The 23,565-nt window shown below is 50.1% G+C and overlaps 1 protein-coding gene across 2 annotated transcripts in view; it reads left to right on the top strand.

Moving 5' to 3' along the window:
• Positions 1-23,118, top strand: part of EPHX1 (epoxide hydrolase 1) — a 37,104-nt gene extending 13,986 nt beyond the window's left edge. Inside the window, exons 1-9 of one of the 2 annotated variants that reach the window (XM_020879512.2) lie at positions 2,777-2,883; positions 5,830-6,017; positions 8,387-8,567; positions 13,829-14,056; positions 14,606-14,735; positions 15,272-15,477; positions 17,906-18,014; positions 21,878-21,994; positions 22,614-23,118. In XM_020879512.2, the coding sequence (XP_020735171.1) occupies positions 5,835-6,017; positions 8,387-8,567; positions 13,829-14,056; positions 14,606-14,735; positions 15,272-15,477; positions 17,906-18,014; positions 21,878-21,994; positions 22,614-22,815 (1,356 nt within the window). In that variant the 5' untranslated portion in view covers positions 2,777-2,883; positions 5,830-5,834 and the 3' untranslated portion in view covers positions 22,816-23,118. Of the gene's footprint in view, positions 1-2,776; positions 2,884-5,829; positions 6,018-8,386; positions 8,568-13,828; positions 14,057-14,605; positions 14,736-15,271; positions 15,478-17,905; positions 18,015-21,877; positions 21,995-22,613 lie in introns of those variants that run through there. The other variant, XM_020879511.2, reaches the window with a different exon arrangement.
• The last annotated feature ends 447 nt before the right edge of the window (positions 23,119-23,565 follow it).

The following is a 23,565-nucleotide window of genomic DNA, read 5'->3' as shown; positions in this document are numbered from 1 at the left end:
GTTTGTGGCACAGATCCATGTCACTGTGTGTAATTATAGATTATTTGTTCTCCTTGTAGGGTGTTCCATTGTATCAATAGATCGTTAACTGCAGTGGGAGGACATTTGGATTATTTCCAGTTTTGGCTTCTACAGGTCAGAACTGGATCATGTGGCTATGAACATTCTAGGTTGTGATTTTTGGTAAACACGTGAACACATGTGGACACATTTTGGTTGGATCTATAGTTAGGAGTGAATTGCTGAGTCATAGAGTTGGTATCTGCCCAGTTTTAGTAGATCCTGCTAAACAGGCTTCCAGAGTCACTTTATGAGTCTCTTGTTACATGGTTTTATAGTGATTAACAAATGTTATTATTTTTTTATACTTATTTATCTGGCTGCATCAGGTCTTAGTTGTAGCACTCAGGATCTTTTGTTGCTGTGCACCAGTTCTCTAGTTGTGGGGTGTGAGCTCCAGTAACTGTGGCTTAGTTGCTCCGAGGCATGTAGGATCTTAGTTCCACAACCAAGGATTGAACCTTTGTCCCCTGCATTGCAAGATGGATTCTTAACCACTGGACCACCAGGGAAGTCCCTCCTGTTCCATTTTAATTCATCCTAGTTTCTCTCTAGGACTGTTACATCAATTCCAATTTTTATGGGACCCTCCACCTACCCTTCCGTCTTAAAGGTCAATGTCTTATCTGTGTCCAGTCGTCGGACTGAGGCCCACCAGCCAGAAGTGGGCCTGAAACCCCAAACCCCCAGCTTCAAGTGTGTGTTTGCACTGACTTGGAGGGGACAGAAGAAACAGAAGCTGAAGGCTGGGGGAAGACAGGAAACACTCCTGCAAGGAAGGTGACTTGGACAGTATGGCAGCATTGCCCCAGCTTCTTTCCAAGCTTTCCAAGGTCCCACTGCCCCTGTAGTTGCAGACTGTAAGAAGGAGAGGTTATGGAATTTCTCCCCACCAGGAAAAGAAAGTTGGTAAAACATGAGAGTTGGGCTGCTGAGACTTTCACGGGCCTGGCTGAGGGCTGCAGGGTCCTCTGGAGCTGTCACATTTAGTTTACATTTAGTTCTTCTGGGATCTTGGACTCTGTGGATGTGGAGTCATGGTTCCACCCTTCCTCCATAACAGGAGGGTACTTGGATCCAGCTTTCTGCATGGGACCAGTTTACCAGTCTGTGCACAGAGAGAGGCTCTGCGATGCTCACCTGTTACCTTCAAGACGATATTTTCTCTTTGCTCCTTGATTCTGTAGAAGGGTCACAGTCCCTCCTACCTTGGTCAGACCCAAGTGTTTATTCAGTAACTGTTGGTGAGATTCCTGTATCTGCCAGAACTGGGCTCAGTGTTCACTGGGATACCTTGGGGAGCAAGACAGATGGCCAGCCTTCTTCGAGTTTATAATCCAGTCTAGAATCCAGGGGTTCTCAAAGTGTGGTCCATGGACCATAGGCAGCAGCACTGCTTGGGAATTAGTTAGAAATGTAGATTCTCTGGCCATACCCCAAATCCCTTGAATTGTTCAACAAGCTCCTCAGATGATCCAACACATGATGAAGTTGAATCACTGACCTGCAGCGTAGGTTCTCCACTCTACTGAGGGCAATTTCTCCCCCAGGGAACACTTGGCAATATCTGGAGACATGTAATGTCATCCCACATTGGGGAGGAGGTGGTATTACGGGCTAGAGGCCAGGGATCCTGTTACTTTGCACAGGCTGTGGCTCAGATGGTAAAGCGTCTACCTGTAATGCGGGAGACCCAGGTTCGATCCCTGGGTCAGGAAGATCTCCTGGAGAAAGAAATGGCAACCCACTCCAGTACTCTTGCCTGAAAAACTCCACGGACAGAGGAGCCTGTTAGCTGACAGTTCATGGAGGTGCAAAGAGTGGGACAGGACTGAGCGACTTCACTTTCACTCTTCACTAAGAATTATCTGATCCAAAATGTCAATTGTGCCAAGGTGGAGAAACCTTGCCCTGCACCAGTTACAATAGAGGGCAGGAGTGCAGTGGTCCTTTTCTCCTTTTTTTTTTTTTTCCCGGATGTGTTGCTCCCTGGCCACATGGCTTTGGGTGAGGTACAGCCTCTCTTGGACTCAGCTTCCCCAGCTATGAAGTAAAGGCGCTGGACTCAGGTTGCTGAGTTCCTCTTCAGCTCGGCTGTTCAATGGCTCCAAACTAGCGACTGGCCGGCCCAGAGAAGTTGGACTGATGCAGCCCTTCTCTTCCCCTGGAGGTGGGGATGGGGGTTGGAGTAGGGAGCTGTGTCACCTGCTTGGAGCCATCCCCTCCCCCAACCTAGGCTGCGACAGCCATAGTGCAGTTGGCCTTGGATTTCCCGGTGAACAGTGCTTTTCCCCCTTGTGGGCGATGTTGCTTCAACCGGCCCAGCCCCAAAGAGTCTGGGGAGAAGAGCCCATCAGCTGGCTCCACGCCATCGCCTGCTTTGTGCAAGGAACTGGGCAGGCAGAGTGGCGCCGTCTCTCCTGAGCCTCAGACTTCCACTTTCCTCATACTCTAAATAAAGCAGCAGCCCTAAGCAGGGAGATCCGGAGGTCTGAAAGCAGCCGCGGCACTCCGAGACCCTCCACGCCCCCAGCGGTGAGCGTCTGTCTAGGTTTTCACTGACTGGCCTGAGAGCGTGGGGACGGAGTTAAGCCTAAGGATGGAGGGGCTGAACTCTGATTGGTCGGATTCAGAGGCCCCGCCTCTTCTCGGAATTCGCGGACCAATCACCTTCTTCCTTATGGACCCGCAGCTCCAGCGCACGAGGAAGGGGAAGATCTTGTTTATTATTATCTAATTTGGGGGGGGGGGAAATTCTGACCTGAGAGAGGCCTCCCGTGCAGTCGTGGCTCGCCTGTGCTCTGACTGGGACCCAAAGGGCAGGTATGAAGGCTTGAGGCTGGAAACACATGCTGAGAGGAAATAAGATTGGGTGGGTAGGTCGGGGTGGCAGGAGCAACATACCCAGCGACAGACCCGGAATGAATGTTTTGACGACAGATTCTAATCCTCGAAAGTGCGATGTGATTTGGGGCAAGTCCCTTGCCTGCCCTGGTTCTTACCTTAAGTGATAAAGAAAGGTCAGTGAAATTTGGCTCCTTAGTGGGTGGATTTGCATGGGCCATGGTTTATCACATCCCTTGAAAACCCACCAGCAGACAGTCAATGCCTGTTACACTGGGCTAACCTTGAGCGCCTTGCTTCATGTGCATTTAATACCTGCTAATAAAGGGTAGTTGCTGCTGCTGCTGCTGAGTCACTTCAGTCGTGTCCGACTCTGTGTGACCCCATAGACGTCAGCCCACCAGGCTCCCCCCTCCCTGGGATTCTCCAGGCAAGACCACTGGAGTGGGTTGCCATTTCCTTCTCCAATGCATGAAAGTGAAAAGGGTAGTTAATAGGTGGCAAATTAACACACTGCAGTAAAGCTTGCTTTGTTATCTGAGATCAATAGCACTAAAGCACCGTCCTTGAACCAAGAACTAATATTCTTATTATCTTAATTAAGGTGCAAGAGAAAGGGCTTTAAACTTTCTCCTTGAATCTGTCACTTTGCCCTGGGCTGTGCCAGCATGGCCCATCATGGTGCCCCTTGTCCAGGTCCCCAGAGTTTAGATACAGTGCTTGAACACTGATCATTTCAACACTCTAGCTCATGGTTCTGTTTGTTGTTAAAGTCCAGGGGAGATAACTGTCTGCACACATATCAGATCTACTAGGTTGGTAGCACCCAGCAATTGTTAAAGGTGGTAGAGGGTGAAGGTGGCACCTGCAGGCCCCTAGCATGGATCTGGGTGCAGTATTTCATAACTCTGTTTCCCTGGCTGCTTCCCAAGGAGCTGCTCAGAGGGTGAGAACTCAGACTTCACATGGACAAGTGAAAGCCCTGGGATAATTCAACACAGAAAAGGGAAAGTAGGGCATTTATAACCCAGCGGAAAATGACAGCCATGCTCTTGACCTCTCTGTGCTGAAGTCAGGTGAGGAGGGTGACGTGTATCATTCACTTGGGAGAGTAAAGTTAACCCCTCTTGTTCATCATGACTGCAGCTCCCTTGACAACATCCTGCGACATCTTATTTGCATCCACTGTATATGTTGATCGCACACATACTGGCAAAGTGCCTTTCTGTGCCAGACATTATGCTGGGCACTGTGGTCAGGGCAGGGACTAGGATAGACACGGTTCTTGTCTTCCCAGCTCCAGACTCTTACATTGTGACCCACCCGACAGGTGAGCCATGTCTGTCTCTTCCTGCTGCCAAGGGCAGCTCTGCTCTCTGCTTTCTGCCTTTTCCCACACGCTCCCCAGCACCTCACAGTCCCTGCCTTCGAATACCACAAAGACCAGCAGCTGGCTCTTCTCAAAGGGGAGGGGTTTCCCTGGCAGAGACAGAGCATCTCTTTGTGGGAAGTGGGAGAAGCCTGTGCATGTTTTCTTGGCAGAGCAAACCGCAGGGCCTTGGCAAGCCCCCAGCAGTGGATGGAGGGCACATGGGGGTGGGTTTGCTAGCGGCATCCTCCCCCTGCCCCAGGTTTCCAGGGGAGAGTTGGGCTGGGCCTGAGACGTAGCTCTGCCGAGGTCTCTGGCCTGAGGATGGCGCCCATATTCACGCACGTTTCTCTGACTGTGAACCTGCAGGGGAGGGGGGTTACTTCCTTGGAAATGTGCAAAATGAACAGCTCGATAATAATGCCAAGCCACTGTCCGCCTGGTATTGGTTTGCAGGCACTGAGCTCTTCTTTCTTCCCCTTTTGCGAAAAAAATAGGGGAGTCAGACAAATGATTAAAACATCTGAATTATGTGAAATGTAATAAGCAAGTCTGTAGACAGAAAGTAGATTAGTGGCTGCTTAGGGCGGGGTGGTGTGGGGGACAAGTGCCAGTAATAGTTAAAGAGTAAAGGGTTCCTTTTTGTCGTGATGAAAATGTTCTAGAATTGTGAATATGGTTGCATGTATCTGTGAATATACTGAAAACCACTAGATTACATGGTATGTGAATTAAATCTCAATAAAACTGTTGACAACCAGCTGAGATATATGGCCACATTTGGGCCACTGAACACTCCCTCCAACCTCGGATGCACTTAACCTCCCAGCTCTTCAGACCTCCCCCCTTGCCCTGTATGTACACCCTGAGGAGAGGCCCCTCTCAGGGAGAGACAGCAAGGGGCAAGCGTGACTCCATCTCCTCTCCTGAGCCCATTGCTCGGATACGTCCCTGCTCCTTCTGTGGGGGAGGGGACGTCACAACAGTGGAGATAAGCTTCTCAGAAGTGTCTGGAGGAAGAGACCCCTCAGAGAACCAGGAGGCCTCAGACATGCAGAGCCCACCACCCAAGGCTATGCAGACGCCAACCCAGCTTCATCTTTTCTAAATCTGATTAATGAATTCCATAGCTTGGTGGGATTATGGTGATTTTTGTGGCTTTCTCTATTGTTTTCCAATTTGTCCATACTGTGCTTATGTTGGGCTCCCTGGTGGCTCACCAGTAAAGAATCCGCCTGCCAGTGCAGGAGATGTAGGTTTGATCCCTGAGTCGGGAGGTCCTCTGGAGAAGGAAAAGGCAACCCTCTCCAGTATTCTTGTCTGGAAAATCCCATGGACAGAGGGGCCTGGCGGGCTGCAGTCCATGGGGTGGCAGGAATTGGACAGGACTTAGCAGCTAAACAACAACAAATGCTGATGTTTTTTTTTTTTTTTTTCATGTCAAAAGTACACAAAATCGAGAGTTGGGTGGGAAAGAAGTCAGGATTCTGGCATTTCCAGCCAGAGGTCAAGGTCATCTGGCGGACTCTGTTGTTGATGGGCTGTTGCTTTTGCAGGAGTCATGTGGCTGGAAATACTGCTCGCCTCAGTGCTGGGTTTTGTCATCTACTGGTTTGTCTCCAAGGGCAAGGAGGAGACTTTGCCCCTTGAAGATGGATGGTGGGGGCCTGGGGTGAGGCCCACAGCTGAGGAGGATAAGAGCATCCGCCCATTCAAGGTGGAAACATCAGATGAGGAGATCAACGTAAGGCACCTCTTTCTGGGTGGCTGAGCAGAGGGGAGGGTGGTAAGGGAGGGGAGGCCCCATCTGGGGTTGGGCCTCAGGCTAGCCCTGGCACCAAAGAGGGTCTTCCGTAGTGGTCCCCTCTAGGGCTGTTTTCTGCCTGCTTTTCTCCCACTGGACTCACCTACTCTGCCCACCCATCCCTTCTGCTCCTTCCCCCTCCTCTGTCTCCACGTTCCTGGTTCTTAAGGCCCAGCAGTGCCCGCATGAGGAAAGGAATGCCAGCTGAATCCAGCTACCTGCATTAAGGGTCACAGAGAGCAGCTGTTTCTGCCTCCTCTGTGCCCCACCTGAAACCCTGGGAATGAGCTTGAAGGCAGAAGTGAGGCCCTTCTTGGAGCCTGGGTGGAGATCATGAGTGAAAACAAGCCTGTGGTGACATAAAATGCTGCAGCACAGAGAACCTGGCTCAGGGCCAGCTGTGGCCAGGCACCTGCTGTGTGTTTAGCCCCTTGTGATCACGTGCAGTGACTGCGGTCATGTAGAAACTGAAGCTTAGAGAGGCAAAGCAGTTGATGCACAAATGACTGAGATAATAAGCTGGAGGATTTAGACTAAGATCTGTCTAATGCCAAAGCCTGGGCCCCATCCTGTGCACACGGCTGAAATCACGAGGGATAGGTGTGACCCTGGAGTGGGCTAAGCGAGGCTTGAACAGGACCGGGAGGGTGGGTGCGACCTGGGACATCCCTACCCGTTGTTTCTTTCATTCTGTGGGTATGGGAGCACCTACTGTGTGCAGACCTAGTGCAGAGTACTTGGAAGAAGAGAGAGAGCCTTCCCTCAAAGAGCTTCTCGTCCAGCAGTTGAGAAGAGGAGCGGACAGTGAAGAATCCCCCTGCAATGCAGGAGACCCGAGTTTGATCCCTGGGAAGATCCCCTGGAGAAGGAAATGGCAACCCACTGCAGTATTCTTGCCTGGAGAGTCCCATGGACAGAGGAGCCTGGCGGGCTACAGTCCATCGGGTCACAAAGAGTCAGACATGACTAACTAACTAACACACACATACTCACATATAGTATATCACTTAACACTGTGATCAGAGTCCGCAAACCTATTCTGCTACCTTCTTTTTAAAATTTAATTTTTATTTTACATTGGAGTATAGTTGATTTACAATGCTGTATTAGTTTCAGATGTACAGCAAAGTGAATCAATTATAAATATTACATATATCCATTCTTTTTCAGATTGGAATCTGCCTGCAATGTGGGAGACCTGGGTTCGATCCCTGGGATGGGAAGATCCCCTGGAGAATGGAAAGGCTACCCACTCCAGTATTCTGGACTAGAGAATTCCATTGACTGTATAGTCCATGGGGTTGCAAAGAGTCAGACATGACTGAGCAACTTTCACTCTTGCATATAGATTATTACAGAGTATTGAATATAGAGTTCCCTGTGTTGTAGTGTAGGTCCTTGTTGGTTATATATTTTATGATTAATAGTCTGCCACCTGCTTTTGTACAGCTCCCATGCTAAGAATAATTTTTATACCTTTAAATGGTTGGGAAAAAATCAAAAGAAGAATAATACTTTGTAACATGGAAATTACCTGGCATTCAAATTTCAGTGCCCATAAGTAACGTTTTATTGGAACACAGTCACTTCCATTTGTCCACGTACCATCTACGACTTTTTCCATCCTTTAAGAGCAGAGTAGGTTAGCTGCGGCTCAGAAAACCTAAGCTACTTATGATCTGGCCCTTTTGAGAAAAGTTGACCAAACGAAAACAAAACAAAAACGTTGGCCACCCCCTGCTGTCTGTGTGCTGTGTGCTTCATCGCTGAGCTGTGTCCCACTCTTTGTGACCCCAGGGACAATAGCCGACCAGCCTCCTCTGTCCATGGGATTTTCCAGGCAATAATACTGGAGTGGGTTTGCTATTTCTTCCTCCAGGGGATCTTCCCAACCCAGCGATCAAACCCTCGTCTCCTGCGTCTCCTGCCTTGGCAGTCAGATTCTTTACCACTGAGCCCCCTGGGAGGCATCCCTTGCTGTGTATAAGCCTCACGAAATTAAAGACGCATTTTGTTCATATGTTTAAAAACAAAAATGAGATGTAACCTGAAGTTGAAAGTGAAAAACGTTTGTTTGGGGAACAGCCACCACTGGGAAGCCAGGAGCTTTCTTCTGGGATAAACCTGACGACCCAGAGCACGAGTCTGCAGGCCAGGGGCCTCCTCGCCCCGTCTGGTGGAACTTCGCTTTGCCTTTACTGTAGCAGGGGGTCTGGTGGCTGCAGGGTTCTCTGCCTTCTGGAAACAAACTTTCTCCTGTGCTCTGCCACGCTCACCTTCTCCCCTTGGGGTCTCACATTTTGCTCCAGGACTTACATCAGAGGATCGACAGGGTCCGTTTAACTTCACCTTTGGAAGACAGTCGTTTCCACTATGGTTTCAACACCAACTATTTGAAGAAAATCATCTCCTACTGGAGGAATGAATTTGACTGGAGGAAGCAGGTGGAGATTCTCAACAAATACCCTCACTTCAAGACTAAGATTGAAGGTATGTTTCCAAAGCACCAGCTAGAGAGGGATGTGTATGACAGGAATGACCTTCATAGTTACTTAAATAAGGCCGGGACTTAAAGAAAGCTGGGAGACCCAGAATTCGATTACTGGTCAATGAGATGTATTTGGAAGATATAACCCCACTCGGATGCAAAACTAATGCAAACTCCCAACAAGTCCAATGGTCTTTTGAGCTAAATGGGAAAACATAAACAAAAACCAAAGAAATGCACAATTCAGTTAAATGATGGAACAATCTTTGAGAGGATGGAGATGAGACCTCCATCTGGGCATGGCCTCAGTCAACTCAGCCCCTCCCTGAGGCTTTGGAGTCTATGATATTGTGACTGTTCAAGGGTGCTCAAGCTGTCAGTCAAGGTTCAAATAAAAACTGTCTGGTCTCTGCAGCTTTAGACCTCCTGTCCAAACAGTATCATAGGTTGTCACCCAACTTCACCTGGAAGGGAAGCTAGCTTCAGAATGTTCTTGGAAAGGTAACCTAAATTAATTTGGGATAGTAGTTTCCATAGTGGAAAAGTATTTTTTTAGCCCAACGCAGATTTAGAATCAGATATAGAAATGTTTAAGAAAATCAAGCTCATGCTGTTAATTTGTACAAATTTATCTATTTGTTTTTAATTATAGTAAAATATTCCCCTGGAGTGGGAAATGGCAACCCACTCTGGTATTCTTGCCTGGAAAATCCCACGGACAGAGGAGCCTGGAAGGCTGTTGTCCATAGGGTCACAAAGAGCCAGACTCAACTGAGCATACACACATAGTAAAATACACATAACATAAAGTTGACCATTGAAAGCATTAAGTGTACATTGTTACCTGTAATGTCACAGTGGATTAAGTGCTTTTATATTGTTATCCAGCCAGCACCTCCATCTATCTTCAGAACTTTTTTTATTTTGCAAAAACTGAAACTCTGTCATTCAACTCTTACTCATGTTTCTCTCCCTTTCCCTAACTTCTGGAAACTACCATTCTGCTTTCTGTCTCTGTAAACTTAAATATGAATTCTGAATCTAAGGACCTTGTATGAGTGGAATCATATGATATTTCTCCTTTTTACTGGCTTATTGCACTTAGCACAATGTCCTCAAGGTTCATCCATATTGTAACATGTGTCAGAATTTCCTAAGGCTCAATAATGGTACATTTTGCATAATGGCACACATTGTCATCCATCAGTGGACACTTCGGTTGCTTCTGCTTTTTAGCTATTGTGAAAAATATTGCTGTGATTATGAATGTACAAATATCTATTTATGTTCCTGTTTTCTGTTCTTTGGGTATATACCCAGAAGTGAAGTTGCTGAGTCAACTAGTAATTCTATGCTTAATTTTAGAGGGAACTATAATACTGTTTTCCATAGCAGCTGTACCATATAAGTTTATCTTTAAAAAAAAATTCAGAGAAGTTAAATTTACCTTCCCAAGGGTGAAAAGGGTCGAAATTGCCCAGGTTCCTAATTTTCCACCCCAGTAATACGTATAAATTGAAAATTCTAACTGCTCACACATGTATTGTATGTGTGTGTGTGTGTGTGTGTGTGTGTGTGTCAGTATGTCTCTTTCCCTGGCTCCCTGGCCTGAAATTCACCCAAGAGGACCTCCCTTCTCACTCTCTCTGCCACCATCCTCCTCCCTCACGTTTAGGCCTTTTCAGGGTCCTTTCTGCTCCCGCACTGACCTCTGTGCTCCCGGCTGCTCACGGCTCAATCTGTGACCTTTCCTCGACGTTCTCTCCTCATCCCCACTAGCTTCCTTATTCGGCCTTCTTGTCCCCGCCACTTCCCTGTTCTCTGATGAGCTTCTGGCTCCAGGCCATGTCCTGGACACCCTGCTACAGATCAGTCTTTGTTCTCAGACAATCTGAGACATGCAGGGGTTTGGGGGGCTTCCCAGGTGGTACTAGTGATAAAGAATCCACCTGCCAATGCAGGAGGCATAAGAGACTCGGGTTTGATCCCTGGGTCGGGAAGATCCCCTGGAGGAGGGCATGGCAACCCACTCCAGCATTCTTGCCTGGAGAATCTCATGGACAGAGAAGCCTGGCAGGCTACAGCCTAGAGGGTCGCAAAAAGTCAGACATGACCAAAGTGACTTGCGTGCGCGCATGCGCGCACGTGCACACACACATACGCGCGCGTGCGCATGTGCACAGAGGCCTCCAGGGAGCCCAGCACCTCCCAGCGGGAGCAGGGAGTCACCTGAGTCACAGGGAAGTGGAGGTTCAGGGCTGGAACCCAGCTGTCTGGTCTCCCGGCCTGTCCCCTCCTCCTTCACCTGTGGCCACTATTTCGGCACTGGCCCTCGGCTGTGACCAACCACTCCCCACTGCCCTCTCCCCTCACCAAGCTCGTGGCTGCCCTCTGAGCCCAGTTTGTCTCCTCAGTTCTGACCCAGCGCCTGGGCACGGAGATCCTACAGGCACCACAGATCCATCGGGCGACCAGGAGAGCATCTTCACCCCAAAGGGAAGGAGGACCCGTAGGGCAAATTATAACTTTTTTTTTTAAAGTTTTTAAAATTTCAGTATTTAAAATTCGAAAAGTACAGAAGGAGACACAGTCTCCCTCTCATCCCTTCCCAGGGACAGCATCTGCTTCTGTTAAATAACATACTTCCAGGGATTGCCTGCGTATACGCTGCTATACAGAATGGATGTATATGTGTGTTTTTTCTAATTTTAAACTCAAATGATAATGTGATAAAATCTGAATCAAAAATAATCTCACACCATGCTGTGTGTTTCAAAGGAGTTAACATTAACTACTAAAATCAACTTTAGGAGTAAATTTAGCAGCATAGAAGGACACCCAGGATATATTGTTAAGTGGAAAAAAAAAATCAGGTTCCAAAATAGAATGTATGTAGGGTTCTATTTTTGTTAAAGGAAAGTTATGTTCTCTGTTTTTAAAAACGTACGAAACTGTCACAGCCGAAGAGGATCCTGAGGAGACGTGACAGCTAAGTGGAACGTGGTGTCCTGGATGGGATCCTGGAATAGAAAAAGGACACTGGGTAAAAACTAAGGAAATCTGAGTAATATTCCATTGTACGTGTGTATGTACCAGCATTGTTCAGTCTTTAAAAGCAAAGAAATCTTCTAAGATGTGATGACTTGGACAAACCTCGAGGACGTTACAATAAGTGAAATAAGCCAATCACAGAAGGTGCAAAGATTGCACGATTCCACCTATATGAAGTATCTAAAATTGTCTGCTCAGGATGGTGGCTGCCAAGGGCTGGGAGCTGGGGAACTATAGAATTACTAGTAACCGGGTGTAAAGTTTCAGTTATCCAAGACGAGTAAGTTCTAAGGATGGAGAAGGAAATGGCAACCCATGGACAGAGGAACCTGGCGGGCTACAGTCCCTGGGGTCTCAAAAGAGTTGGACACAACTCAGTGACTGGACACACACACACAACACACACAAGTTCTCAGGATCCACTGAATGACCTATAAGGATCCACTGAATTGTACTGTACACTGCACAACACACTTAAAACTTTGTGGGAAAAAAAGGCAAAAAAAAAACTTTGTGAAGACAATAGGTCTCATGTCAACTGTTCTTACCACCATAACATTTAAGAACTTAAAACTTTTTTTTTAAACTAAGGAAATCTGAATACATAAAGTATGAACTTTGTGCTGGTTCATGCATTATAATAAATGTGCATCCTAACACGAGATGTTAATAGTGGAGGAGACTAAGTATGGGTATATGGGAACTTCCAGTACTAGCTCCACTATTTTTCTGCACTTTTAAAATTGTCACCAAATAAAAAAATTATTTTAAAAAGTTGGACGGGTAACACAATGCTCTCTTCAGATCATGAGATTACATGTGATTCCCCCCGCCTCTGCTTTTGATTTATCTTTCGTTTTCTGTTTTCTACAGAAAGCACGTATTATTTGTATAGTGAATAAACCACAGACCTTGCTGTCAATGCCAGCCCTCATGGTGGAGGTGTGACAGCCTCCCTGGCCGTGTTTGCTCTGAACGCCTACTTGCTTGGGAAGACAGACTGTTCTCAAAGGGACTCTGGGGGGGCCTGGAATCCATTCACCCTTCCTTGGCCAGGGTGCTATTTCAATGCCCAGCACTCTACCTTAAAAAAATTTTCTCCACTTTAAAAAATAGTTAGGCATGTGTCCATCATAGTAAAATTTTAGTTCATACAACCACAAAAAAGACAATAATTTGCTTGAAATTCTGTTGCTCAGAAAGGACTACATTTTACATTTTTGTAGTTTATCTTTTCATCCAAGTACTAACCAGGCCCGACCCTGCTTATCTTCCGAGATCAGACGAGATCAGGCGCATTCAGGGTGGTATGGCCGTAGACGTAGTTTATCTTTTCAGACTTTAAAATTCCTATACACACCGTATAAATATATGCCTATGTGTAACTATTTACAGAAATTGGGTCATACAATGGATCTGGCCTCATAGTTTGCTTTTACCACTTAGCAACATATACAGGACTGATTTCCATATTCAATGCACATGGACACTGTCATTTTAGATGACTCTATTGTATTACAGTGTCTCTACTGTATGACAGTGTACTGTGTGATCATAGCTCAGTCATGTCTGGCTCTCTGCAACCCCGTGGACTGTGGCCCACAGGCTCCTCTGTCCCTGGGATTTTTCCAGGCAAGAATACTGGAGTAGGGCGTCATTTTCTCCTCCAGGGGATCTTCCTGGCCCATGTCTCTTCCATCTCCTGCGTTGGCAGGCAGATTCTTTACCACCAGCGTCACCTGGGAAGTCCCTTACAGTTAAACCATAATTTGTTTCATTCTCTACTGCCGGATATATGTGGCTTCCCCACCCCCCACCCCCAGTTTGTAAATTATTAAACAATGAATATGTTGAGTGTTGCCATGAGCCAGGACCGGTTCTGGGCTCTGAGAATACAGCAGTTTGAGAGCAGCCTGGCCCGGCCTCACAGATGGCTCACGTTCTCACCTGAATTCAGGGGCACAGCAGTGCATTGCTTGCAGGTGGCTGTGAAGGCAGCGTAAGCCCCTGGCGGGGTCTGGAGCTCAGTGTAAGCGCTCAGCCAGCGCAGCTGGTGGTGACCGTGGTCAGTACCATGGGGCACCTGGGGCGGCAGCACCACGGTCCACTCAGGTGGGTGCAAAGCCTGACTGGCTACCCCAAGAGCTGTGACTGCAGCCTCTCCCACCTCAGGGCCCTCTCCGCCAGCCCTGACTGTGTTCTGTCCCCCCAGGGCTGGACATCCACTTCATCCACGTGAAGCCCACCAACCTCCCCTCCGGCCAAACCCCAAAGCCCTTGCTGATGGTGCACGGCTGGCCTGGCTCCTTCTACGAGTTTTATAAGATCATCCCGCTCCTGACTGACCCCAAGAACCACGGCCTGAGTGATGAGCATGTTTTTGAAGTCATCTGTCCATCCATTCCTGGCTACGGCTTCTCTGAGGCATCCTCCAAGAAGGGTACGGGGCTGCTGTGGGCCGGGCACCTGCCCCAGGGTGGGGAGCCGGCTTCCTTCAGAGCCTGAGGGAGCTAGGGGGAGGGAAGGGTCTGAGATCTGAAGAAAGAGAAGCAATGGGGACGATTTGATTGTCAAAGGGCCAATGGGTCTTCTCAGGATTTGAGGGGCGTGGTGGGCCGAGGACCGAGCAGAGTCATGACTGTCCAGAGTGGGCTCAGAGCCTGGATTCTCGTGTCCTTCGGAGCTGCCCACTCAGGGCGGGTCCGCGTCTGGACTCTGTTATTCTGGGCCAGCAAGGCTGACTAAAGTGCTGTGCACAGTGTGGACCCACGGACCCTCAGCAGGGCTGGCCTCACTGTCTCCTGCACCAGCTGCACTGCCTCTGAGCACTGGGAACCCCACCCTCAGGCCCCAGGATTCCTTCTCACCCACCCCAATCTGGTCTCCCCTCAGCCTAGGGCAGCGCAGGGGCGGGGTGAGAAATCGCAAAGGTCGCTGGCAGGACCAAAGGTGTGACCTCCTGTGATTCTTCTCTCCCCTTAACCACCAGGCTTCAACACAGTGGCCACTGCCAGGATCTTTTATAAGCTGATGCTGCGGTTGGGCTTCCAGAAATTCTATATTCAAGGCGGGGACTGGGGGTCCCTGATCTGCACCAACATGGCCCAGCTGGTGCCCAGGTGAGGGCGACTGTCAGGCGCTGTGTGTATGTGTGCGGGTGTGTGTGCACAACCCGTGCGAGGTGAATGTCTGCGTAGGGAGGAAGGTTGGGCACAGTGTCTGAGGCTTGGCACAGGGGCCACGCGGGCAGGATGTTTGTGGGCCCAGGGGAGATAAGGGAGGGTCCCTATCACTCAGCTCTGCCTGGGGCAGTTCGACATGGATTCTTCCCCCCTTTTGGTGTCACACAGGACTGGTGACTCTGGGTCAATTTCCCAGGCAGGGAGGGCCAGCTAGAGGAGGGGGAAGGTCAGGGAGTAGATCTTTCTGATGGACCAAGTCCTGGGAGAGAGCTGACCAGAATTTGTAGAACCTGTATTTTCTCTCCAGCCTGCTCCTTCACCTCACGTGGTCACCCGAGGGGGCAGATGCTGATGGGGGCTGGCCCTGTGCTCCCCAGCTCTGGGGTCTCTTCCTCCTCCATCTCCCCGCCCCCCCCCCCGACTTCCCCACCCTTGATGGCACCCAGGCTCACCTGGCCCTTCTCTGCCCCCAGCCACATCAAGGGCCTGCACTTGAACATGACTTTGATTATAAGAAATTTCTACACCATGACCCTTCCTCTGGGACGGCGTTTCGGGGGGCTTTTCGGTTATACCGAGAGAGACATGGAGCTGATATACCCCTTTAAGAAGATCTTCTTCAGCTTACTGAGGGAGAGCGGCTACATGCACATCCAGAGCACCAAGCCGGACACCGTGGGTGAGTGCGCAGGTGGAAGGCTCCTGGCTCAGCGGTGGGGGGTGAGGTTACATCCAGTCCATTCAGCAAGGCTCCCAACCAGCAGGGGAAGCCTCACCTACCCTGCGAACACTGCTTATGGGGTGAAAACCTCTTGTGAGGGACTCAGAGCTCTTTCCACCCTTACGCTGCCTGGCCATCAAATTCCTGAACAGCTCCACTGAGCAGAGTCAGTGTTCCTAGTGACTTTGACCCCTGGTCCCTCCACCCATGAATCCTACAGGGAGAAGCATAGAGATGGACAGAGGAGGGGGTAAGACAAAGCCTAGTGTTTATCAGTTCTGGGACTGTGGGAAGAGAGGGGTGCCCCAGGGCCTAGGGGAGCTCCCCAATTCAGTGAGGGAAGACAGCTCGGATGGAGCTTCTGCCATCAGGGCTCTTCTGTTAAGGGATAATATTTTTTTTAAGGCATCAATCATATAGCTATACTTTTTTGGAGGGGCATACTATGTATCTTTGTCAATAAAGTAATTTCCAAATTCTTAAAAAAAAACATTTTTAAAGATAAAATCATAAAAATAAAAAGTGAACACATGTCAAAATTTTATTTAACTCATTAACTAAAGCAACTAGTAAAATGTAAAATAGAACAGTTCAAAGGCATTTAAGAACACTAAAATAAATTTGCTAATAGATACAAAACTTATCAAAATCTACAGGGTAATAAGTAAATCTCCACTGGACCCAGCTTTATTAAGATATAATTGACATATTTAAGGTTTACAGCATAATGATTTGACTTACATCTGCTGTAAAATGATTGCCACAATAAGTTAACATCCAACATCTCATATAGATTAAAAAAACTTTAAAAATGTTTTAACCTTGGGAAGAGCATCTGTAGGATCTACCCTCTGGGCAAAATTCACTTGCTTCTCTATGAACCAGAATCACTTGCATTGCTATTAGTTTTCAACAATTTGTAGACCTGTAAAATATCTGTAAGACAAGGGAAGACAGGCCCCCTTTACAATCATATGGCATCAGAAGGGTCCACTAGAAACTCCTTGAACCCCACTCAGAGGACACCCAGGAATTGTTTTGCCCGTGGTCATTTAGAGTTTCCATGGCAGTCCATACTCAGACACCTTGGACAGCTCACAATAATAAGAACAGTGTTTTATAGAACCAGTTTTCTCCCTCTGATTATAAAAGTAACCCATGTTCACTGTCAAAAAATGGAAAATGCAAAAAAGCACAAAACAGAAAAGACAATCGCCTATAACCTCTTGCTCCCTACCTCTCCTCTCCCAGGCCTTCAGAAGAACTGGCTGACATTGTGACTGATGAATTTTCACAAATGGAATCTGTCCATACAACCAGCATTCATTTAAGAAACAGAACGTAACCCACCAGCCCAGAAGCCCCCTGCACCCTCTTCTGGGTACTGCCCCACACGCCCAGTGCAGCCACCCTCCTGACCTGACAGATAGATTGCTTTTGCTGGTTTTTATACTTGATATGCATTGGAATCCTCCAATAGGTGCTCTTTTGCGTCTGTCTTCTTTAGCTGAATATTTTGCTTGTGACATCCATCCATGCCATTTTTAAAAAGGATTTCTTTTTTAAAAACAATTTTATTTATTTTTGGCTGTTCTGGGTCCTCGTTGCTGTGAGGGCTTTTCTCTAGCTGCGGCAAGCGGGAGCTCCTCTCTAGTTGGGTGTGCAGGCTTGTTCCGGTGGCTTCTCTTATTACGGAGCACAGGCTCTAGGACATGTGGGCTTCCGTAGCTGTGGCTCATGGGCTCAGTAGTTGCAGCTTCCAGGCTCTAGAGCACAGGCTCAGTAGTTGTGGCGCACAGGCTTAGCTGCTCCTTGGCATGTGGGATCTTCCTGGACCGAGGATGGAACCCGTGTCTCCCGCATTGACAGGCGGATTCTTCACCATTCAGGGAAGCCCCCATCCATCCCAAGTTTAATGCTTGCTTTATCATTGGGCCTATGAGTGGGTCAGTATTTATTTATAACTGATTCCCTATTTTGGACTTTTAGGTTGTTTCTAATTTTTCACTAATCACAGAATAGAAATGAAAAAAAAAACCACTTTTTAAAAACAGCATTCATATATATTTCTCATTTGGATCCTACAAAACCTAAAGTCATAGCCTGTTTAGTTTGAAGGAAGCTGCCCATATAGCATATGGATGTCAATGAAGTAGTGGGCGAGGTGTTATCCCTTTTTGTCAGGTAAGGATTCCAAGACCCAGGGTCAAGGAAGTGAGGTGCAGGAGCACCCCAAGAGTCAGGGCAGAGCTGTGCTCTGACACGGGCTTCCTGTCCACACTGCTGTTCTGTGAGGCCAGCTCTTAAATGCCTTGGGGCCACGCCTCTTGCTGGCCAGCTCCCTGGTCCCAGGCCTGAGTCGCGCCCTTGCTTCTTCCCACACCAGGCTGTGCTCTGAATGACTCTCCCGTGGGACTGGCCGCCTATATTCTAGAGAAGTTTTCTACCTGGACCAATTCAGAATTCCGAGACTTGGAGGATGGAGGCCTAGAGAGGTAAGACCCCATCCTCCCCTGCCTGCTGTCGCCTCACCTTCCTCAACCACCTCCCTCCTCGCCGTCTTCATCTCTGGTTGCTCTGAGTGCGATGGTCGGCAAGTTCCATCTGTTATAGGATGTCCCACAGATCCTTAGCCTGTGACCAAGCCAGCCCCAATTTTTGGATGAGGAAGCTGAAGCCCAGAGAGGTCTAGCCACGCAGTGGAGATATAAAAAATAGGATGCAGGGCTCAAGACGTTGCCGTTTGCTAAACAGCCTCCTTCTGGGATCAAGGAGCCCAGAGGGTGGCAAGAGCCTCTTTGTCACTAAGACATGAGAGCAGCCCACGGACCCTCCCTCCTGACTCCCGGAAGAGCCTAACATCATGGCCGTATGACTGCATTGTTTTTGGAAGCTGGCCCTACAGGCTGGCTACAGAAAGTGTGGGGAGGCCGTCCTGTCTCCTGGAACATTAATGTCTGCAGCCTCTACAGCGCATGATTCCCAGGTCCCTGGCCTGATTTGAGCTTCATCAAGGTTGGCCCTGACCCACCTGCTCCAGGGCCCAGCCCTTTCTTTATTCCTTCAGAGATACTCAGAGCACCAGTGTCTAATATGTGAGAAGGAGTGTATGGATCTGGCCCTGGAAGTAGGGACTTGGTCTAAGCCATGCCCAACACCTAAAATAACACTGAGCATGTACTAAGTGAGGTGAAATGAAGTGAAAGTCACCCAGTCATGTCCAACTCTTTGAGACTCCATGGACTGTAGCCTGCCAGGTTCCTCTGTCAATGGAAATTTCCAGGCAGGAATACTGGAGTGGGTTGCCATTTCCTTCTCCAGGGGATCTTGCCGACCCAGGGATCAAACCCGGGTCTCCTGCATCGGCAGGCAGGTTCTTTACCATTTTAGCCACCAGGTGGTAAAGGTGGACATAGAGTAGGTGCTCCACAAATAGTTGTCTGGTGAAATGAGCTCTAAAGATCCATGCAAAAGACTGTGGGGGCACAGAGAAAGGGGGATTTGCTTTGTTTAAGAGACAGGGAGAGGAAATGACTGGGAGAATCTGTTTGATCTGGGCCTTAAAGGATGAATAGGAGTTTGCCATGGAAAGGGTGGAAGAAGGGAATATAGGCAAAGAGAAAAGCAGAAGCAGAGGGTGGCTTGATTAAAATGCATGGCGTACTTGGAAGGGGTAATTTGTCCCCAGGCTGGAGCAAATACAGTGGGGCCAGACCTACAAATGGATCCTCGAAGAGCCTCTCATGGGATCTCTTTCCCCAGTCCCACGCTGGGCAGCACCCAGGGGTTGATGGAATGCCACTACGAGCACCTTGCCAAGGGGTCTGGCCCTGTTCCTTGCCCACAGATACCTGGAACCAGGTGTGAGGCCAACCAGACGGCCCACAGGCTGCCCCCTGCAGCTTCTGCCCACCTGCATGCCTGGAGCACCAAAGCTTTGAGCAGCCGACAGATGTGATCAGATCTGTGTTCTAGAAAGATCGCTAGCTGCAGGAGGGTAGAAGTGGTTGCTATGGTAGTTTTCAAGCTGTGGTTGGAGCTGCAGGGGAGGTGGAAGCACTTGGCCAACTCGCTAAAAGCCAGTTCCCAAGCGTAAGTGCTTCTTGTAACTGTTCCACTTTCATTGACTGGTTTTAATTTTGTTATCAAAACTGCGTTTTAAAAAATGTTTATTTTATCTCTATCCCTGCTCCATGCTGCCGTGGGTGGAGATCTAGGATTTCAGAGATGAGGGACTGAGGGCTAAGAGAAATATAATCCCTGAATACGAAGGTGTCTTATGAAGATATTCTTTATCTCTGAGAAGGCTCTTTTCTTACTGTATTTTCATATTTAACATTAATACCTTCTTCTGTCCCCCTCCTGTGCCCCTCAGATTCTCCTTTCTCTGCTCCTGTCTCAGGCTGCACTAGTTGGGAGCAGGGCAGAGGTGAATTGAACATTCCTTAGATTGCAGTTCTGAGGATAAAAATATGATTGACCAACTGCATCTAAATAGCTGAAGCAAACAAGTACATTTAGCGAACTGACCTTTGACCATTTTTGGCAAATTGGCTTCTGCTGAATCAACTCAGCTCATTGCCTAGAGCTGAGGAGCCTTGCAGGCGGAGCAGCAAATGTTCTTTACTCCAGGCATCGAGGATGGGGTGGATGTGCAGGACCAAAGGCAGTGGGCTTGGAAGGGATGCCAAGAGGCTGAGCTGGTTTCTGTCACGGACAGGCCGAGTGGGAGATGCTGGCAGGATGCCTGGGTAGGGGTGTCCACTTGGTAGCTGGGCTCACAGATACGGAGCTTTATGTGAGGGGTCGAATTGGAGCAGTGTTCCCGGTGAGTTAGTAGTTGGAGTCACGGGGAAGATCTCCTCAAGACAGCACAGCAGAGCAGCGTCCAGGGGTGCTGGGAGGAGCCTTACTGGCTCCAGGAGAGCACGTCTGGGAGGACAGACCTAGGGAGAAGACCCTCCCCACGAGGCCTGGGCGGCAAGGATAGTTCGGTGTGCAGGGTGAGGAGGGTGGGAGAGGGAGCAGGGCAGGGAGGGAGGGAAGGCCTGGGGACAATGTGGGAGGTGACTGGTGTTTGGGCCTGAAGAGGCAGATGGAGGGATTTACGACTCAGGACAAGGGAGCAACAGCACCCCCTGAGCCCCGAATCTGGAATCCACCAGGGAACGGTCGGGGCGGGACGGCTGCTCCTTGAACTTAGACTTTCTCACAGAGGAAGGTAGGTGGGCAGGAGGCTGTTGGTGGGCACGCAGCTGTCGGGACCCCCTGAGGATGTGGCAACTGAGGTTGGCGAGCATGATTGTCAGGAGTGCTGGTGTCCCCTTAGGTCTGTGGGCTGTTGGGGGGCTCAAGGTGGCAGAGGTCCCCCAGGATGAGGGCACCGAAGGGGTGAGTGCGTGTCAGGGAAGCTAGAGGGGCTGAGGGGTGGTGGGCGGTTATTCCAGGAGACAAGGACAGAGTCTGGTGAGTGGAAGCTGAGTTGGGGAGAACAGTGAGGAAATGGAGGCCCAGGAGACCCAGCCCATGGGTGGCAGCTGCTGACATGGGCAGAGGGGGAGGCTGTGGAGCGTTCTGGGCTCTGGATGCAGGCTGAGCACCGACAGGAGAGGGCGAGGGCCCAAGGGGCGGGCGGGCCGGGAGGGCGTATTGCTCTTTCCAGAGTCCACAGGCCACGTACTCCAACATCAGGTACCAAATGATTATTTCCTCCCGGAGTGTGGGGCCCTGCAGTCTGGGTGGGCTTCACCTGCTCAGCGGTTCCCAGGCTGGAGAAGAAAAGGGGTGTCCTGTGCTCAGCATGTGGGGGAGGGTCTCTGCAGGGCCCACGGCTCCTTCCTGGGATGACACAGGTTTGGCAGGAGGCAAGCTGGGGGCTGGTGAATACAAATGCCCCAGAAGCTGCTGACCCCGCCCGCTTCTCCTGGTGCCAGGGCCCCAGAGGCTGCCCAGAGACCAGGTTCTGCTCAGGACCAGGCAGGGGGGGTTGAGCAGAGGCTGCAGCATCCTCCCACAGACCACCCAGCGGTGACCAGCCAAGCCCCTGGCTCGGTGACCACACCTGCTTCCTTCCATCTGGCCCGAACCTTTGCAGGCAGGTCAGGGATGGAGTAGGCTGACACCACCCAGGATGACCGCCTGCCTTGTACATGGTCATCATGCTACATTACCTGTCGTCATGGTAACTGGTGACCCTGGGCCAGGCCTGCCTGAGGCACAGGGAGAAATAAGATCGCTGAGCGGGCAGTGAGGCCCGAGGAGGAGTGCCAGGTGGAGACAGTACCCGGCACGCAGCTTGAAAACGGCAGCTCTCGGGTGCACCGGGCACTGAGAGTGGCCTTCTGGTCTGCTTTCCCAGGAAGTTCTCCCTGGACGACCTGCTGACGGGCATCATGCTCTACTGGACAACGGGCACCATCACCTCCTCCCAGCGCTTCTACAAGGAGAACCTGGGACAGGTCAATAAGCATGAGACGTAAGTGCAGCTGGGCCTGCAGCGGGGCTTCTGGGGAGGGTACCTCCGAGACAGAGAGCAGGGGGATGGCCTACTTGGACTCAAAGGAGGACATTTGATACGGAAAAGTGCAGCCAAGCCTTGGGTGCACACCAGGGGTGTAGAATAGGAACACAATTTAAAGGAGGTCAGGGGTGTTGGGCCTCTCTTTAGAATTAGCTCACAGAAGCTAATGAAGGGAGACAGCAGCTCCCTTTGCTGCCAGGCCTGGTCCCCAAACATCCCCAGGGGCTCCCCGAGGGCCAAGTCCAGCCTTAGGTGGCACAATGGTTCTAGAACTTCCCTGGACCCCTTTCCAGATCTCATAGGGAGACCCTCAGGCAGCAGCAAAGAGAAAAAGGAGCAAAGGTGGGAGTTGGAGACTGTTCCCACCTTGGCCACACTTTTCATCTGGGGCAGCCCTTCCAGAAAAGAGGGTCCTTATGGGGTTGGAGCTGAGGTAGGTGCTTAAAACCTAGGTCTGTCCTTTTATGGATCCATGTGGCTGAGCGAATCTGACCGCCCCCCCAGCTCCCTGAACACCTGCTGTGTGGGAGTGCTGGCCCTGCCTGCCCCTCAGTGAGATCTCCATCTCTTCCAGGTTGAAGGTGTACGTGCCCACAGGCTTTGCTGCCTTCCCCTGTGAGCTGATGCACTTTCCAGAAAAGTGGGTGAAGTCCAAGTACCCGAAACTCATCTCGTATTCCTACATGCCCCGTGGGGGCCACTTTGCCGCCTTTGAGGAGCCAGAGCTGCTCGCTCAGGACATCCGCAAGTTCGTGGGGCTGCAGGAGCGGCAGTGACCCCAGCGGGGACTGGCTGTCACCTCCCCGGCAGCCCCTGCCCTAGCATAGCAGGCTCCCTCCCGACACCCGCCCTTTTACAGAGAAGCCCCTGGTCTTGCAGCCCAGCTCCCAGTAGCAGTGGGGCTGGCAGGGAGACCACCCCCATCTCTGGTCCTCTGTGGGGAGAGATGCCCCCTTTCCCAGGAATGTGTTTGCTGCCACCCCCTGCCTGTGCTCGGACCGCAGGCTCACCCTTCCACCCGAACTCCCCACACACTTGCTAAGCAACATGGCTTTGATAATAAATGATTTTTCTTCTAAGAGTGTTTGGAACAAGTGACATGCTGAGCCCTGATCCCACGTAGGGCGCCCCTTCCCGCCGAGCTGTAAGGCCTGCTGCCTGTGTTGGGGCGGTGTTCTGTTCCACTCTTGCTGGGAGGCACGATGGACTGTTGGGGACACCAAGAGGCCACTCTGCCCATCCGGGTCCCCGCCAGGGGCAGCTCAGAGCAGAGGCAGCGAGGCCAAGTGACTGCTGGGGACCCTCACTGCCTCCCTTCAGCCGACTGCAGGCAGCCTCCCCCTCTGCCCAGACGCACCCATCTTGCAGGCTTGTGCCTCTGGCGCCCCCTGGAGGCAGTCAGGAGGCGGCTTCTCCAACAAGTGCCCAAAGCAGCATTGCAGCCATGGGGTCTGGTTAGGAGAAAAAAGGCAAGAGGGCTGCGGTCCTCCTTCTGTGGCTATAGTTCTCTCTTGGCTTCAAAGAGG

The sequence above is a fragment of the Odocoileus virginianus genome, chromosome 11, assembly GCF_023699985.2.
Source record: "Odocoileus virginianus isolate 20LAN1187 ecotype Illinois chromosome 11, Ovbor_1.2, whole genome shotgun sequence".
Lineage (NCBI taxonomy): Eukaryota > Metazoa > Chordata > Mammalia > Artiodactyla > Cervidae > Odocoileus > Odocoileus virginianus.
This window is presented reverse-complemented; position numbering and strand designations above follow the sequence as displayed.